At 38.9% G+C, this 18959-nt stretch overlaps 2 protein-coding genes across 4 annotated transcripts in view; one reads left to right on the forward strand and one right to left on the reverse strand.

The window, feature by feature from the left end:
• Positions 1-18959, reverse strand: part of DYNC2LI1 (dynein cytoplasmic 2 light intermediate chain 1) — a 107726-nt gene that overhangs the window by 36818 nt on the left and 51949 nt on the right. The window lies entirely within an intron of this gene.
• ABCG5 (ATP binding cassette subfamily G member 5) lies at positions 24-18809 on the forward strand. The gene is made up of 13 exons (XM_001382155.4): positions 24-254; positions 902-1023; positions 4388-4524; positions 4943-5038; positions 5956-6088; positions 7479-7618; positions 8007-8136; positions 9278-9491; positions 9669-9874; positions 11741-11879; positions 12943-13128; positions 16513-16625; positions 18089-18809. Exons 1-13 carry the CDS (start codon positions 106-108, stop codon positions 18277-18279), a joined length of 1956 nt encoding a protein of 651 aa, XP_001382192.1. The 5' UTR covers positions 24-105; the 3' UTR covers positions 18280-18809.

Raw genomic sequence — 18959 nt, forward strand, 5'->3', positions numbered from 1 at the left:
TGAGCACGGCAAGGCATTCTGTGACCTGGCTATTGTTATTTTTGCTATTTGCTTGCCAGCTGAAGGTTGCCTCAGAAATTACCAGTCTTCGTTGTCTGGTTAGTGATGAGTAGGCATCAACCTCTGACAATCATAGAGGACACAGGGAGCATCAAGTCCTGGGGAAACAGCCAGGACCCTCCAGAGGAAGCTGCTTCTGCATCCACGCTACACTGCCACAGGCTAAGCATTCACCAAGTTTCCTATACTGTCAGGTAAGGGCTAAATGAAAGTCTGTTCTTCCTTTCTTTAGTTCTTCCAGCTTGGACTTTCCTTGGCTTTCCCTATGGTTGGACCCACTAAGAATGTGACTGGAGGTCATGGTGTCGGAGAGAGAATGTGCTGTAGAAGCAAAGCCTGCTGGGTTCCATTCCTGTTCCCATTATTCCCTGGTCTCTGTCCCTGGGCTGTAGACAGTAATGTTGTGGAGTAGGTGGCTGGTAGCCAAAGTTGCATGGAGGCGACATGCCAGGGTTCCTCCCTAAGTGGGTGGAGGAGTCTGGAAAGGGAAAATGGATGTGCAAATAGAGTCCAATGGAATCTATCTCCTCTAGAAGGGGTCTTGCCTCCTAAGCTTTGGACTGGATGGATGTATCCAGTGATAGTTCTTCCCCTTGTCTCATGCTCCAACCTGAGCCAATCTCCTCTCACTCAAAGCCTAGCTTTCTCTGCTGGGCCAGGATTTGGAGGAACACAAAGGACCTATGATATTGGGCAGGGTTTGGGGGAGAGAGCAAATTGGGTGGGCTACAGGAGGGAAGTTGCTTCTAAAATAATGAATGGAAGTTAAAGATGGAGAATTAGAGGTGTTTCTTTGCCTGTTCTCCGTGCTACCTTGACTCCAACATTGTTTCTTTTCAAGCAATCGTGTTGGACCTTGGTGGGACTTTGGTTCATGTCGGAAAAAATGGAGCAGACAGATCCTCAAAGACATCTCTTTGTATGTTGAGAGTGGGCAGATCCTGGGGATTTTAGGAAGTTCTGGTAAGTTGGAAATGTTCTAAATGTCAAACCAAAAGTATGAAGAATAAAGGGCTGTTATGTGGCTGGTGGTGAACAGTAGGATGAAGTAATAGGTTTGAATTACAACAGGAAAGCCTTGGGTTGGGGAACAGAACAAAATTCCTGATTCTGAAGGTCCCAAGATAGTGTAACCTGGAAGATCTTTTGATCAATGGTCATTATTTTAAAAAGCAAAGCTTGATTTTGATCCATTCAGAACTTATCCTTTGGCTAAATATGGAGTTGATTTCCTGGTATTATATTTTATTTTACCAACAGAAGCTGAGAGAATTAAAAAAAATAAAAGTATATTGCTCTTTGAAAATGATTTAAATATAGTATTACCTAGGGGCAGGGGGGATAGATTAGAGAATGATGCAAGGATACCCTTTTAAAATTTAAAATTTGGTTGCTGTTTATTTTTATCAATATCTGTTACAATTTAATAACTCTCATCTCCCATAGAAACCTCCCATGTAACAAAGAGGGACAGATAGGCAAAACAAACCAACACATTGACTGTATCTGACCATGTATGCCTCCTTCTATATCAGTATTTCACTTTTTTTCAGCCGACAGGAAGGAGACTCCTCTACATCTCTGCCCATTTTCCGAAGTTAAGATTGCCTAAGACATACATCAGAAATATGATATATTTCAATGTTGTTTTCTTAAGTTATTAGGACCATTGTATAGGTTTTCTTGATTTTTCTGAATTGGTTCATACAAATCTTCACATATATGTATATGATGCCATATATATGTTGAATGCATATATAACATGCATATATTTACATACACACATTATAGGAGCATATTACATATATAACATATTCACATTTACTATGTGAAAATGCTTATCTTTGTATTTTTAGCATGAATCAGTAACTTTGCTTAATAGAGTAATGAATGAATGGATGGATGAATGAATGAATGGATGAATGAATAAATTTAAAAAGCTATTATTAAGCTTTTACTATGTGTCAAGCACTATGCTAAGTATTGGCAATGCAAAAGGAAAATTTACTACATCCCTGGCAGTCAAGGAACTTACACTCTGATTGGGGAAGGCAACAGTTAAAAAGAAAATTTCAACTGTGAAATGGCTGGAAAGGTCCAGAAGTCCAAAGAAGGAAGCAGTAGTGTGGATGGAAAAGCCCAGGAGTCTTAGCTTCCTTAAGTAGGTTAGATATGCTAAGGGAATGAAGGTTCTTTTCTGATGCCATGTTGTACCCAAGGTCTTAGAAAGCTAAGCCAATGAAACAACAAGCTTACTTATGGCAGGTCCTAATAAGTGATTTCTCTGATAAATTGCTGTAGTTTATTTGATAAGATTTTGCTTAAAATTTTTGAGTCAATGTTCATTGATAATATTGGCCTATAGTTTTCTTTCTGTGTTTTATCTCTTCCTGGTTTAGGTTTTAGGACTATATTTGTCTAATAAAAGGAATTTGGTAAGGTGATTTCTTTCTCAGTTTTTGAGAATAATTTGTGAAGTGTGGCTACAAGTGTGGCTACTAACTGTTCCTCAGAAGTTTGACAGAATTCTACTATAAATAATCCCACCAATTCTCAAAGCATTGAAGAAGCATGATATTGAATAAAATAAGACATTTCATTAGCATCTTATCAATATATTTTTTATTATTTAATTATCAATATATATCAACATCCTTCTTCCCAGTTTTTTCTGGCAAAGCTTTTTGTGATAGCAAGTTGTTGTAATCTTTACAAAGCTGTATGTCACTGTCCCATGACCTTTAGGGTTTTTCTTCTGCTTGTTTTTGTTTCTGCTGGGATCTGTGATTTTATGGGTGTAGGCAACTTCACTCGAGGAAGCTCCTTGTACCAATGCAGATACTCGACTGGTCAGCAATTTATGCTCATAGGGAGTTGCCTGAGGGCACAAGGATATTGTCTTCTCTAGGTCATTCAACCAGGATATCTCAGAGGCAGTACTTAGAGGTCTTCCTGGCTGGGAGGCTAGTTGTCTGTCCACTACACCACTGTTTCTCCAGTTTCTTAGTTATTAATTCTATCACCTTATAAGGCTTGTATAAGTTGGCTCTGGAAACTTCCCTCTATATGTGGAACACATTTTTAGAGTCTGTCAACTTATTGAGGGCAAGGTTCATCCCTGTATCCTTTACTAGACCTCATACAATATCTTCCATAAAGTAGATACTCAATATGTAAGTGCTGAATGATATCTCCTCCCTGGTTTTCATAGCCACAGAAAACCCCTGAGATTCTCTTTCTCTTTCATTCTTTCCTATACATTTCTTAGCTCACTGTTGGTTAGTACCAGTTTCTTTGGACTTTTGGTCTGTCTTAGAGTCACTTCCCCACTCCTCCTCCTCCAACTGCATCTACCAAGGCCTGAAGAAAACAAAGAAAAAGGTTTTTATTACCAGAAACAAACTTTAGGCAAGTTTGTGGTAATAGTCCTCTTAGCAGTGGTTGGTGCCTCATTTCTAATCAAATAAATTTTGCAGCACCAAGTGCAATCCGGTGGAGAGAACCAAGCTTCTGTCTCAAATTGCTCACAAATTAATGTCCCACACCTTGCCACTGGGTCAGACAAGCCCAAAGGCCAAAATGTTAGTGCTCTAACTGTTGGACAGTTTAAATTTAATAGATGTAGCTTTCTGAATTTATTGAGGCTCAGAAAGTTCAAGTGCCTTGCCCGTGGTCACAAAATGAGTAATTATCGGAGGCAAGATTTGAACCCCTGTTTCCCTCAGTCCAGATCCAGAACAGTTCATTGCATTATACTTCTTCTAAGCCCTCCTCCATAATCCAAAATCCAAACCAAAATGACCAATAAAAATTATTGCTACTTACATCCTATATCAACTTATGGTATACCATTTGTTCTCATGATAGAGCTATGAGGTAGACAATGCAAATATAATTGTCCCCATTTCACAAATCAGAAGACTGAGGCATAGAAAGGCGAAGTCATTTTGCCAGTGTCACACAATCAGTGTCAGATCCAAGACCTTTAATTAAAAACCACCATTTAAAAAAGCATTAGCAGTCATATCCTTCCTCATAGCATAGTTTATATCCTGGTAAAAGAAAATGGCTCATGCCCTTAGTGGTTTGATATATGAGTCAACAATAGAAGACAAGATGGGATCACTGGCTATTGTAGCTGAAGCATCTTTGCAGTTAGCATTGTCTGGGATGGACTGAAGAGGATTATTTTTGTTTGGTTCACCGTGGCTGGCAAGAAATTCTTAAAGCAAATAACAAGCACAAATTCCTAGAAGGTAGAGAGTAGAGAGTAGGAGAAGGTAGAAGGTATCCTAGAAGGATAAGGTTATTTCTTCTCCCTTTATAGGCTCTGGGAAAACAACTTTGCTAGATGCCATATCTGGAAGGCTAAGACGCAAAGGGACCTTCTTTGGAGAAGTGTGTGTGAATGGGAAGCTGTTGAAAAGAGAGGAATTTCAAGATTGCTTCTCCTATGCCCTACAGGTAGGGGTTCTGCCTTCTTTGATCTCAAACCCACCAAGTGTAGTAGTCAGAGCCAAAGTAGAATCCCGATTTTTCTTTTCTAAGAGCTTATGTTCCAATATTTTTGTAATTACTCTTCTTAATGCACCATCTCTGAAAATACTTTTGCTGGCTGGTTGTGAGGGGAAAACACTACTGAAGGCTCATAAGCAATCATTTTTGAAACGTAGTTCATTAGGGTGACCCCTGGAGCAGTAGCCGGTCATCCTCTGGGGACCTACTGATTGGAATAGGAATTAGGGGAGAAGCCCTGGATGAATTGTCTTTGTTGCTTATTTTTTACATCTCCGGGGCTCCGTACAGTACCTTCCACACAGTACGTGCTTCATACTTTTATCATTTATTTAGTCATTCATTCTTCTCCCTGCAACTGTTACAGAATGAAACCTTGCTGGGTAACCTCACAGTACAAGAGACACTGTCCTATACTGCACTACTGGCCATTCGTGAAAGCTCTAAAGACTTTCAGAAAAGGGTGAGTAGTTCTTATAGGGTCTTGGGGGAAGATCTCCTTTTTCAGTGATGCTCAATTGGGCCAGACTCAGAGGGGAACTCAAGTATAACTGAGAGGTGACAGACAGCCTACAGGTTTTTAGCAATTCCTGGTGACATTTGCATTCCTTCTCTTCCTTCCTACACATGCTCATGTATGCTCACTTTATCTGCTTCTCAGCTTTAAAGATTCATAATGGTGATATTTTTTAAGTCCTTATGTTCCATCTTAGAATCAATACTGTCAGAAGAGCAGTAAGGATGAAGCAATGGGGGTGGGGGTAGGGTCAAGTGACTTGCCCAGGGTCACACAGCTAGGAAGTGTCTGATTCTGATTTGAACCCAGGACCTCCTGTTTCTAAGGCCTGGCTCTCAATCCATTGAGCTACCCAACTTCCCCCAGATTAATAATGTTTAAAGAGAATGTAAAAGCCATCTCAAAATTTCAACTCCGGTGCTCTTCCCCACTTCACTTCCAGCCCTGACTGATCTTACACTCATTTGGAGGGCAAGAGACAGTTTAACTATCACGACTCTTTTTTAGCAGGAATTAAGCTCTCTAAGAATTGCTCTTAGAAACTTTGTGGCAGGTCCAGAGGATATAAAGAAATTTGCATGAACTTGGCATTGCATAACCAAGGCCAAGTAACCATATGAATTGGTTCTAGGATCCTTTTTCTGTGATGGCAGGAAAGAACCCATTTCAAGTCTATTTGACTTCTATTACCATGGTTCTCATTTCCTGAATCTCATAAAGACTGTGTTGGGTCTTTTGGACCATTTACAATTTACTCTCTGTCCACCAGCCAGGCTCAGTATTTCCTTTACTCAAGAGAGACCAACTTTCACAAGTGGAACAAGTGATGCTCTAGTCCTACCTGAGCTTTGTGTCTCCTCCAGGTCAAGGCAGTAATGGCAGAAATGAGCCTCAACCATATTGCTAATAGATTGATTGGGACACAAACTTTTGGGGGAATTTCCAATGGTGAAAGGCGCCTAGTCTCCATCGCAGCCCAGCTCCTTCAGGATCCCAGTGAGTATTCACCGAGATCTACCCAAGAGTAAGTTCCTAGAGGGTCTCTCCCATGCTGTCTCTAGCTATCACTGGTCCATCAATGAATAGGGCTCCTGTTTGGCTATATGTGTATATAAAGTGTAATTAGTTAGGATTCTCCAAACTGGAAACCCAAGTATTTTCTAAACACTTTATTTTCCTAATCATTTTGGATTATTGATTTCTCTAATTCCAATTTAAAATACATATTGTAAAAAGGAGCTTTGGACCTTGAGGGTTGTATTTTAGTGTTAAATTGGCAGAAAGTAGTTTTAAAGAAAGATTTGTATGGCCCACATGCACAGGAATTTATTATCTTGATTCTTATCTAACTCCAAATCTCCCAGCTGTGCCAAGTTTTTTTTGGAGGAAATTCAATGAGCCTTGGTATAAAAGTGGCTTGTTGTGGCAGGGATCAAGGGAGAGGAAAAAACCAATCCAAATGGTCTGCTTAATTTCTTTTACCAATGACAATGCCATTTGTTATTTTGAAGAGCACTATGGAACCCAAGTATCAACTCCCTCTGTCAGCAAGCTTTTTGTTCTTTCAGCAAGAAAACTCATCAGTTGTAAATCTCTGGTATTGTATCTCTATGACTCCTTTTTATTCAAGCAGTGGTAAGATTTTAGTTCTTCAGCTGGTCCTTATTTATGGGAAGGAAAAGGTAAGAAAAACACAGTGTGTTTTCTTTATTCAGGAAAAAATTAAGACTCTCCAAAGAGCCAGACTGACATGCTCAGTTATTTCTGCTCCATCTCAGGCTTATGACCAGGTGAAATTGTCCTGAAATTCTAGTCTTTAGGAAAATTTCCTGCAGATAGTTAATTTTTTTGCTTTTTAAAAAAGAAAAACCAGTCTCATACCTCTCAGCTCTTCGAATTCAATGTTCTAATCATAGGTGTATAGATTTTGAGCTGAAATGACATAGAGGATATCTAGTCTGCTCTAATCATTTTAAAGACCCAAAAAGGTTAAGTGACTTGTCATTTTTATATAGTCAGTTCCATGGCTTACCAAGGTCTGGTCATGGTCCTGAATAACCTGGGCAAGTGATTGGAACCAAGTATGCTTCTCACGCTGCCCTATCTAGCCCTGCCTCCTCCCATTCCCAGCAAAACAAAACAAAATCAAAACAAAAACACCCTTCTGTTTAACAATTTTTCAGATTATAAAGCCCTTTATGAAGGCATTTTCAGAAAGATCTGTTTTCTAACCCAACAGTAGATCTTAATTTTGATTCTCTTCATCTAGAGGTTTATCTGATTTACTTCTTCAAGTGGGTCAAGAGAGTCCAGTGAATTATCCCAAGACTTAGCCCTTGACTTCGAAATCTCACCAGTTGATGTTGTGGTCCATTTCTGCCTACAGAAGTGATGTTGTTCGATGAGCCAACCACAGGGCTGGACTGCATGACAGCAAATAGAATTGCAGTGCTGCTTTCTAAATTGGCCCATAGAAATCGGATCGTGATCCTCACCATCCACCAGCCCCGCTCAGAGCTGTTCCAGGTAAGTGACCTGACCACTCTGTTGGCCACTGGGGTGAAAATAACAGCTCTCTGTGGCTCAGGATGTGGGCATTGCAAGACCTATTCCCAAACTACAATGAATCCCAGATAGCTGCTTTATTGGGCTCCATAGGCGACAGCAGGGTCACAGGCAAGAACATGACTGTTGCTACACAAATTTTCTCTCCCCCAAACAGCTTCGGATAAGTCCCACTGATGTTATGCTGTCAGAAAAACTGAGAGCAAACAGTGTTAGCCGTGGCAGCCCAAACTGTAAAGGACGGTAACATACGAATGGAATCCGTCATGGTCCGACTCTTTCATACCTTATTTTTGCTAGTGATATCTTAGCATAATTCAATACTAACCCAGTCTTGTGGTCCAACCAGCTGTTCGATAAAATTGCCATCATGAGCTGCGGAGAGTTGGTTTTCTGCGGGGCACCTATGGAAATGATCGATTTCTTCAATGACTGCAACTATTCTTGTCCTGAACACTCGAATCCATTTGATTTTTATAGTAAGTTTTTCTTTTTTTGTCATCCAATCACAAATCCTTGTAACCAAAAGCATCACGAACTCCTATCTTCTTTGGTTCGTTATGCTGCCATTCAAGGGGATGGTGCATATATTTTACCATGATGAGAACCCGAGGAACATATTTATCTTCTAGGTAAAACTGAGTAGGAGAACTGTTCCCACAAAGGTCTCCTCTTAAATGAAGAAAGTAAATCTTCTCTAGCCCAGAGGAGTGTAGAGTACAGGCATTTTCTAACTCTTGTCTCAGCCTCTACTGTGTAGCAAAATTCAAAGAAGAGAGTTTGTCTTCAAGGAATATTGATGCCTCATTATTGCTGGTGCTCATAAGAATATTGATCCAAATAGCAACCTCACTACTAAATCATTTGACCTTTTTTCCAATGAATGAAAGTCTAGCCTTGCATGGTAACTAAGCTGTAAAGTTTTTAATTGGGCAAGGGCTATACCATGATGGAGTATAAAGATGCCTGTCTTGGGAAATTAAGCAATGGAAGTCTAAGGGACTTGTACAGTGGGAGAATGTGGCAAGAGTATTAAGTTAGAGGACCTGGATTCGAATCCTGACTTCTCGAATTACTGCCTTTGTGACCTTTGGGTGAACAATTACACAGCTGAACTAGCTGCTCCTTTTAGATTCAAGATCCTATATCTTGGGCTCTAGTCCCAGGTCTTTCAGTGACTTTATATAGAACCCTGGACAAGTCAAGTTCTATCACCATTTTCTGGTCATAGCCTCCTCATTTATAAAATGTCATTTAGACTAGATGACCAATATCTTCCTTCAAACGACTATTTTATGAGCTTATGATTCAACAATACTTATGCTGACTGCAATATGAAAATCCATTTGGTAATCTTTATTAAATAAAGCCCTGACCTTTTCCACATCCTCTTGAAATATGTGGACCTATTTTCAAATGAAAAATTTCTGAAATACTGATGACTGTGATGCAGCTAGGTCAGATTTTGCAATAATAATCCCGACTGTATAAGATTCAGGAATTAATAACTTTGTTCTGATTGGAATTGGAGAGCTATTCATTATGTTCCTAGTGAACAAGGTTAATTTAGGAAAACATGCAAATATTAAAGTTGCTGATTTCTTCTTGGGAAAATTCCAGTGGACTTGACATCAGTTGATACCCAAAGTAAAGAACGTGAAATAGAAACCTACAAGAGAGTACAGTTCATTGGATCTGCCTATAAAGCTTCTGTAATTTATCAACAAACTTTGGAGAATATAAAAAGAGTAAAACAACTGAAAACACTACCACCAGTTCCTTTTAAAACCAAGAATTCTCCTGGACCCCTCATCAAAATGGGCATCCTCTTGAGGTAAGCATTCCACTAGAAAAGAGCAGTTTTGAATAGAACCAACTTGTTAATATCTTGATCTTGCCATTCAAAAATTTTTAGGATAAAATTCCTTCTCTATTTTACTTCCCTCAGGGCTCCTATGATATCTGAATAGCTTTAAGACAAGAATTTTTAAAAGTTTACTTGCATTTTCAGGAAAATAACAAGAAACTTGTTCAGAAGTAAAATAGCGGTGATTGCACGACTCTGGCAGAATTTCCTCATTGCTTTGCCTCTGATTTTTTTTATCCTTCAACTGACGAATGATGCGCTAAAAGGTGCTGTGCAGGACCGAGTGGGCCTTCTGTATTCATGTGTGGCATCAACACCATATACTGGCATGCTCAATGCTGTTGCTTTCTGTAAGTATGCCCTAAGACCAACCTTACATAGAGGAAGAAGAGATGAGGACCTATGTGACGGTGTGATTTTAGGAACGTTTTTCTTCCCCTAAAGAATCTTCCTTATCCAGTTTTCCCTGGTAGAAAAATTCTATCATTAAGACCATACCTTTTAGCTCAATATTGTCTTCTTTAGGCTCCATTCTTAAAATACTGGAAGGTGGTCACCATTTACTAATGTCTTAGCTTAAGTTATGAATTACTCTATCAGATTTCTTTTCTCAGATGTAATAAAAGGGGCCCTTGGGCAGTACTGAATGATTGGGAGCCCTTAAATGAGAATAAGAGAGATTGGTGGGAAAAAATAAAGGAGAGCTAAGAAACTATGAAAGCTAAGAAACATGAAAGACAAATAGCCTAGTTCAGTTTTGCCAAATGGTACCTCCTTGGGTTCATGCCTTGGAGCACAAAGACCTGCACCAGAGTATGTTGGCACAAGTTTCCTATTGGTTAGTTGACTGTTAAATCTTCATTGTGAACATTTACATCTTGGAAATTGGCAAATGCCATAACAGGATTTGGTTTATTATTTGGTTGATTTTTAGACCTAAGATGGAGAAAATGTTAATAACTGCCAATTAGACTTAAAAGTGTGTTGTCCATTTTCAGAGAGTCGTTTGTTAATAATCATTTACTAGCATGACAGAGGATAGACTTTAAATGAACACTCTAATGCAAATACTATCAACAAAGCAATGGGTTCAAATCAAGAAAACATCTAATGCCCAGTGGACTTACGCGTCGGCTATGGGGGGTGGGGGGGAGGAAAAGAAAATGATCTATGTCTTTAACGAATAATGCTTGGAAATGATCAAATAAAATATATTTAAAAAAAAAATAATCATTTACTAGCACATCCTTGACCTACACTATGTCAAACTTTTGTATTCTCATTAGAATTATTTGGGGGCAGCTGCAGCCTGAATTTCACTATGGGCGGAGAGCCAAACACTAAAATTGGAAGTCTGTTTTATTCCAGAATACAGGAGTTTGAATACCAAAAAAAGAGCCCTTTCATTTACAGTGGACTCCCTATGGACAAACTTATAAATAGGTCCTAAAAACTAAGATCATCTTATGTTTCCTAACATCTTTACACGCAGACCTGCCATATTATATTAATGAGTGTGAGAAGCTATTTTGAATCTAGGATGAGGGACATTATTTCTCTCTCTCTCTCTCTCTCTCTCTCTCTCTCTCTCTCTCTCTCTCAATGGAAAGCACTGGAGTCTTGCCTTGTACTCTATTTTTATATTTCTTATTGAAATAGTGAAATTGTAGCTTCAAATTAGAAGGAAATTATTTGGTCCCACCAAATTATATTAAAAATTCATTTTCTGTGCAGACAAGTGAAACAATCTGGTGCTGTTCTGGCATTTTAGTCCTGGAAGAGACCTTAGAATTGTATTATCCAATTGCAGACGAGTTAGGAGAGGTTCAGGTGAAGTAATTTTGCCCGCGGTCACACAGGTGAGAAGCAGCAAGGCTAGAATCCATATCCAGGTCTCCCAACACCAAATCTGGTGTTCTTTCCAGTACTTCAGGCAAACAGGTAGCCTCTAATCCTGCTTCTTAGCTCTGCCTGATGTGAGGCTGAAAGATTCCTAACCTGATGCACTCTAAGGACAAATAGGATGCCACATGGGCTCTTCCTGCCCTCTTTTCTTCCCAATAGGGGAAAGGGCATTTGTTTCAGTGTGCAATCTCTTTCCCAACTAATTGTTATCTCCCAGGCTTGGCACACCCTAAACTCAGTTCAGCTTTATCCTGTGTCCTCTTCCTTAGTCCCAGAGTGACTGACTTATGAAAACTAAATTCCTTGCACAGTTCCTGCTTTACGGGCTATCAGTGACCAAGAGAGCCAAGATGGTTTATATCAGAAGTGGCAAATGCTGTTGGCTTACATACTGCACATACTTCCCTTCGCTCTCATCAGTGTGGTGATTTTCAGCAGCGTGTTGTATTGGTAAGGATGCCAAAATTAAGGTCTTCATGGTGTGTTTCAGCTACCCATAAAACAGGCTGTTTCCTCAGCTGTAAAATGGCAACAATAATAGCACTTACTTCACAGGATTGTTGTGAGGATCAAAAGAGATCAGAGAGCACTGCCTGGTGCACAGCAGATGCTTATTCTCTCCATCCCTCTCACCTCTGGGTAAGAAGAGGTACTATTAGACACATGAGGAGCTTGAGATAGCCAAAGAAGAATCTTTCCCTCTGAGGGCAGGAAACTGTACTCCAACAACTGACTCTCTGGCTAGACAACTGTTTTTTTTTTTTCTTAAACCTTGCCTTTCATCTTAGTATCAGCTTTAAGATAGAAAAGAGGCAAGGGCTAGGCAATTAGAGTTAAGGGACTTGCCCAGGGTCACATATCTAGGAAGTGTCTGAAGCTAGATTTGTGCCCAGGTCTTCCTGACTCTAAGAATTTGCTACTTAGCTGTCCCAACTTATTTTTTTTACAAATAAACTGTTGATTTGATGGGTCTTGAGAGCAATAGAATGTTCTACCTAGCACTGGAGAGACTGAGCCAGAGAATGCTAAGAAGTTAGCTTCCTGAAGGTCACAACTGTATGAGCCAAAGAACTCCTTTGTTGTTCAAATGAAAGCTGGAGAGAAAAAGCTCTCTTGGATGAAGAAGGGGAGAGCCGGTGATTAATTTTATCACACTCGAAGAGCATGAGGCATAATTGATGTTAAGATGCCAAGCACCAAAAAACCAGACCATAATATTCAGTGGGATAGCTATTAGCCAAGTTGCAATGGGACATATTCAGATACAAGCATTTCCCAGCTGCTGAAAATGACTACTGCAGCCTTATAATAGGTGAGCTCACCTTTGGGTCTAAGCCAATAGAAACAACCCACAGGAACGAACTACTGGAAATGTTGGCTCTCTGCTGCCTGTTTAATTGGAGTGCTACTTGCCACCTTCAACTGTGCCTCTGTTCTATAGGAGTCGTGACATAGTATCATTGATTCTCTCCCTAAAGAGGAAGCTGCCTAACGTCAGGGTTCATCTTTACAGGACTGTGGGCTTGTATCCGGAGGCGGCCAGATTTGGATATTTCTCTGCTGCTATCTTGGTTCCCCATCTAGTTGGTGAACTTGTAGCCCTTGTTCTGCTTGGCGTGGTTCAGAACCCCAATATAGTCCACAGTGGAGTGGTATTGCTGTGCTCGGCTGGCATCCTTGTTGGGTCTGGATTTTTGAGGTAAGAAGTTTGTCTGATGGATGGTTGAATTGTCCGCCAGTAGTAAACTAACACTTTGGACATGTTTTTACAATCAACTGACTTACTGGTGATTGCAGAGAATGATGTCATAAGACACAATTTATATAGTCTGGCAAATCTGCACTATTTACTATACTATCTAGTCATTGATGTTATATAAGTCATTAACACATGATTATCTGCTTATAGACCCAACCCAACATCCTCTTTCTCATTTGAACCAAAATTGGTTCAAATTTATTCAGATACGAACCCTACGAACCAATCCCCTTTTCCTAGGAGTTCTTAAATGGGTGACATTTCCATTTATTAGTTTTTTTAGGGAAAGGGAGGCTGTGATTGGCTTAGATGTGGTCTTAATGTTTAGGCAGCCACATATACTTTAAAATGAGTGCAATCATTAATTTTCCCTTCTATCTTTTGTTATACATCTAAAACATTAACTCATCTTTAGGTGTAAATTTTATGGTAGTCACTGATAGCAACTCATGGAAGATTAAACAAATGTCACCATAAAGAAATAATATCAAAATTAGGGGCATGATAAGCTTACTGCACTCTGTCTAATGGGTGAATCATGGCCTGGTCTGAGTACCACATTTTAAGAAGGAAAAGGATAAGCTATTACCAATTCAGGGAGGACAACTATTAGAGTGAATTCTGAATTGTATTTCATGAGGGCTGACTGAAGGAGTTGGAAAGGTTTAACATGAACAGAAAATGTGGTGGGAATATGAGCATAGGTTTAAAATATTTGACAGCCAGGTGGCTAGCTAAGTGGCTCAGTGGTTTGAGAGCCTGAAGATAGGATGCCCTGAGTTCAATTCTGGCCTCAGACACTTCCTAGCTGGGTGACCAGGAGCAAGTCATTTAACCTCATTTGCCCAGGCTTAACACTCTTCTTCTTGGGAACCTCTACATAATATTGATTCCAAGATAGGAGGGAAGAGTTAAAAATATAAATAAAATTGACAGTCTCTCATGTTGAAAAGAAATTGGGCTGTTTTTTTTTTTTTTGATTGGCAGAACTGGAATCAATAGCCAAAAGTTGCAGGCATATTGGGGTTCAATATGAAGAAAAACTTATTAAAGTGCCACAAAAGGGAATGGCCTTCCTTATTTGGTAGTGAGTTTCTACTAGCTTGATATCTGCAAGCAGAGCCCGAGTAACTATTTGACAAGGTAGAAGGAAATAGGTCAGGCCAGAGTTGAACTATTTAACTTTTACACTTTCTTTCAATCTTCTTTTGATACTTCTACTGTAGCATCTGTCCCTCATCTAGTTCTTGTTCTCTCTCTCTTTTTCTCTCTCTCTCCCTCCCCCCTTTCTCTTTCTTGTTCGTTTTTTCATTTGCTTGTTCATTCCTTCCTTTCTTCTTCTTTTTTTAAACCGTTAACTTCTGTCTTAGAATCAGTACCAAGTATCTCTTCCAAGGCTTAGAAGAGTGGTAAGGGCTAGGCAACTGGGGTTAAGTGACTTGCCCAGGATCACACAGCTGGGAAGTGTCTGAGGACACATTTGAACCCAGAACCTCCATGACTCCAGGCCTGGCCGTCTATCCACTGAGCCATCTTGCCCCTCCTCTTACTTTTCTTTCCCATTGCCTACCACAGTGCCATGCACATAGTAGGAACTTAATGAATCTGAGTACCATAAAAAGCATTTTCTGTCAGTTCCTTGTTCCGAAACATTCAATCATTATTTACTATGTGTGAGGCACTCACTGTTCTAGAGACAGAAAAACAAAAATATCAATCATTTTTGTCTCTGTTGTTAATTAATTAACAAGTATTTAAATTAGGTAATCATAATGGGATTCATCCCTGGGGTTGATAACAATAATATATAACATTTAAATAAAGCATTAAGGTTTAGAATGAATATAGATAACCATTTTTTATCTTCACTGTGAGGCAGGTACCTTTATTATCCCTATTTTTCAAGTAGGAAATTGAGGCAGCAGAGGTTAAATAACTTCCCCAGGGTCACCCAGCTAGTACATGTCTGAGGCAGAATTCAAACTCAGGTATTTCTGACTCCAAATCCAGTGTTCTATTTACCACTCTGGCTAGCTATCTAGGAAGAAGATACATTTTTAAAATATAAAGAAAACTAGATTTCATATAAACATAATATTAGAAGAGGACCTAGCCTTCGAAGAGGAAGTCTAGCTAGAGAACCATTTCTTCTCAATTCCCACTGGGGCTACTTTAATCTATTATCTTGTTCAGTTCTTTCAGTGGTGTCCAAATCTTTGTGGCCCATTTGGAGTTTTCTTGGCAAAACTAGAATGTTTTACCACTTTCTTCTCCAGCCTATTTTACAAATAGGAAACCAAGGCAAGTTAAGTGACTTGCCAGGGATCATATAGTTAGTAAGTATCTGAACGCAACATTTAAATTCATGAAAATGAATCTTCCTGATTTCAATCTCAGTGCTCTATCCACTTATTTATCCTCTTCTCTCTTATCATTTTATACTTGAACTTGAAGGAACTGCAGTAGCCTTCCAACTGATGTTCTTATATTTATTTTCCTGCATGAGTTGATCTGATATAGAGTTCAGTTTATAAAAGATAGACTATATGACCTGAAGAGAGACTACAAATTATCCTTCCTAAATAATTACTTTTGGGATGTCATCAAAGAGATGCATGAACGAAAGAAAGAAAACTGGACCAAGCACATAAGCAAGAGCGATGAAGTGAAGGATAACCTCTGGTTTCCTTTGGTATCTAATAAATGTCAAGATAACTAGAGAAAGGCACACACTAGGTGTGCCCCTTCACCCTTAAGTAGTATTTATGGAAGTGAGTTGGACAGGAGTTATGCAAGATGGGAAGTCAAGAGTGGGTCGCCATCTATACTGCTCAGTGTGTGCCACTATCAGAGAGATCACAGAATTATCAGAACATCAAAGTCCAAGGATGTTTAATGATTTCCCTCTGCCTTTAACTTAAAGTCCAAATGACCTAGTTTGCCATTCAAATGCCTCTACAATCTCACCCCAGCAAGTTTTGAGCTATATAAAGTCCCTCAGCAATCCCTAAGACTAACTCTCATTTTGCAGATGGTGAGACTGATGTCCATAAAACCAAAATGACAGGTTCACAATCACAAGTAGCAAGTAGTGGAGTCAGGCCATCTGACTTCAATGTCAGTGCTCTTTCCACTCAATAACTACTCCTCTCCTTTCCTTTTAGTTTTTGCAATCTCCAAGGCCATTTTTAGTCATAAGTAGCATACAATGGAACTAAGGCTTCCTATCCATTTAGCCAATATTAGGTATATGCTTATCTTTTCATTTGTTGAGAATATAATCAGTCTGTTAACCCTAATCTTTTTTTTTTTCTATTTCTTAAGGAACATAAATCAAATGCCCATTCCTTTTAAAATCCTCAGTTACTTTACGTTTCAAAAATATACCTCTGAGATTCTAATAGTCAATGAGTTTTATGGCCTGAATTTCACCTGTGGTAAGTCTTCTATGATAGATTGTAGAAGTTTTCTTTTTCTGTTAATTTTTATTCTGGGTTTTTTTTTTCTGTTACTGATTAGATGAATGAATTTTAAATTACTATCTATCATGAGAACTAAATCTAAAACTACATTTGTAAATAAAAGACTTGTTAATTGTCTCATTATTTCTTTCAGTTTAGTTATATAGTTAGCATCCCCCTGTCAAAGACCAATAGCCAGAAATTCCAGGATGCTTCAGGGCTATTACCTTGGAGACAAGACAAGTCAGAAATTCAAAAGTATCATGGGGGTAGCTGGGTGGCTCAATGGATTGAGAGCCAGGCCTAGAGATGGGAGGTGCTAGGTTCAAATCTGGTTTCAGACACTTCCCAGCTGTGTGACCCTGGGCAAGTCACTTGACCCCCATTGCCTAGCCCTTACCACTCTTCTGCCTTGGAGCCAATGCACAGTATTGATTCTAAGACGGAAGGTAAGGGTTTAAAAAAAAAGTATCACAGCGGGGCTGTAGTGGACTCTCACTATACAGTTTCTGGATGATATCAAGTCTAAAAAATCAAATCCATTTGGTTCTTAAGGCTAATGAGCATGCCCAAATCCTTGTTTCTGGTTTTAACTTTCTTTATTTGAAGAGGACAGTCCTGTAGGTGTTAAAGGAGGTTCTTTGCATTTTATCAGGAATAGCACAATATACCACAAGAGAAATCTTACATAGTCTGATCCCTTTCATTGAGTTCTGACCTTTGTGAATTTCTACTAGTTTATGTTTTTAAAACCTCCAATTTGGGGTGGGGGGAGATGTGGTTTGCCATGTTAGAGCATGCCTTCTCTCCAATTGGCTCAATGGAAGCTTGGATATGAAGAGGAAATCTGTAACTGGGGGGAGGACCAAGACCTCTTATTTTAAAAGGAGTTAGGGCAAATGGGAATACTAAGCACCTACATAAAGTCTCTACCCAGCTACAGATCCAATGTGACTGCTTCCTCTTTCCTCACTTGAATTTTGTAGATGTACTACTCAGTTTTGGTATTCATCATTTCTCTTTACCAAAAGCTTTCTAAAATGCAGTAGAGCAGTGGCTACTGGAGACACTAAAGTCATTTGGGGCAGTATAGTTGTGTATGGGGCAGAATTCAGTGTTTATTTTGAATATTCAGTTAAATCACCAATCATTTTAGAATGTCTTCAGCACTAATTGACTATGATTCTTCTCAATGCAGTGGAGGATGAATGGCCACTTCAAAACAAAAGCTTCCTGACTTTGAAATGAAGACACCAAATATGTTTTTATCATAATTCGATCTGACTGAACTTGACCTCTTGGTTATGAGAACCTTCTTGAGTGTTTGATAAATTAGACAAATAAATTAGAGTACTTAGCGCACAGAACTGAAACACATTTACTGACTGAATTATCCTGGTATACGCCATACCTGATGCTATCAATCTTTTCTATGACAGGCAATTCAAATGTATCAGAAGGAAATCCACTCTGTCTCTTCAATCAAGGAAATCTGTTCATCGAAAAAACCTGTCCAGGTGCAACATCAAGATTCACAACTAACTTTCTCATTTTATATTCATTCATCCCTGTTCTTGTCATTTTGGGAATAATTGTGTTCAAGATAAGAGATCACTTGATTAGCAGATAATAACGAATGCTGCCACTAAAAAAAAAATGGAACTTCTGCTTTTGGATAAACAAAAATAGTTTTAAAAACTGAAGACTGAAAATCTATAAGATAAATGTATTTAACAATTTTTGAAATGAGAATTCCATGAGTTTCATTCTTGATGTCATCAGAATCTTGGAGACTGTGATCCAACTGTAGTTATGTGGGCCTCTGGCAATTGGGGAAAGAGCTCCTGGTTGGCATTATTCCACCCCATGAGAGGTTGAAGTATATGGAAATTTTGACTGGAAACATTTGACTATAAAATGTAAATAATGACAATTCATAAGAAGGCATCTTAAGCTCATAGTTCTTGTTCTGTACAGAGAAAAAGGTCATTAAAAAAAGAGGAACAGAGCACGGTGATGTGATGTTAATATTTATCAAACTCTTTAACAAAGCTATCTATGGAAAGAAATGGTTTGATTGATTGTTTGGTCATGTGTGGAAACTGAAGGTTTGAATGAAGAAAAATACTTGCAATTATTCCATAAAGATTCATGATTTTATCAGTGTGGTTCTTTCCATTGAAATACATAATAACTCACTACAACTTACTAGACTGTCTTCAAGAAATGCTGAGGTTAAGAAAATTATCATGCTTCTACCAACTTGATGATATGTTAGCTTGATGAAGTTTGACCATTCCTTGATTACAT

Source organism: Monodelphis domestica, chromosome 1, assembly GCF_027887165.1.
Source record: "Monodelphis domestica isolate mMonDom1 chromosome 1, mMonDom1.pri, whole genome shotgun sequence".
NCBI lineage: Eukaryota > Metazoa > Chordata > Mammalia > Didelphimorphia > Didelphidae > Monodelphis > Monodelphis domestica.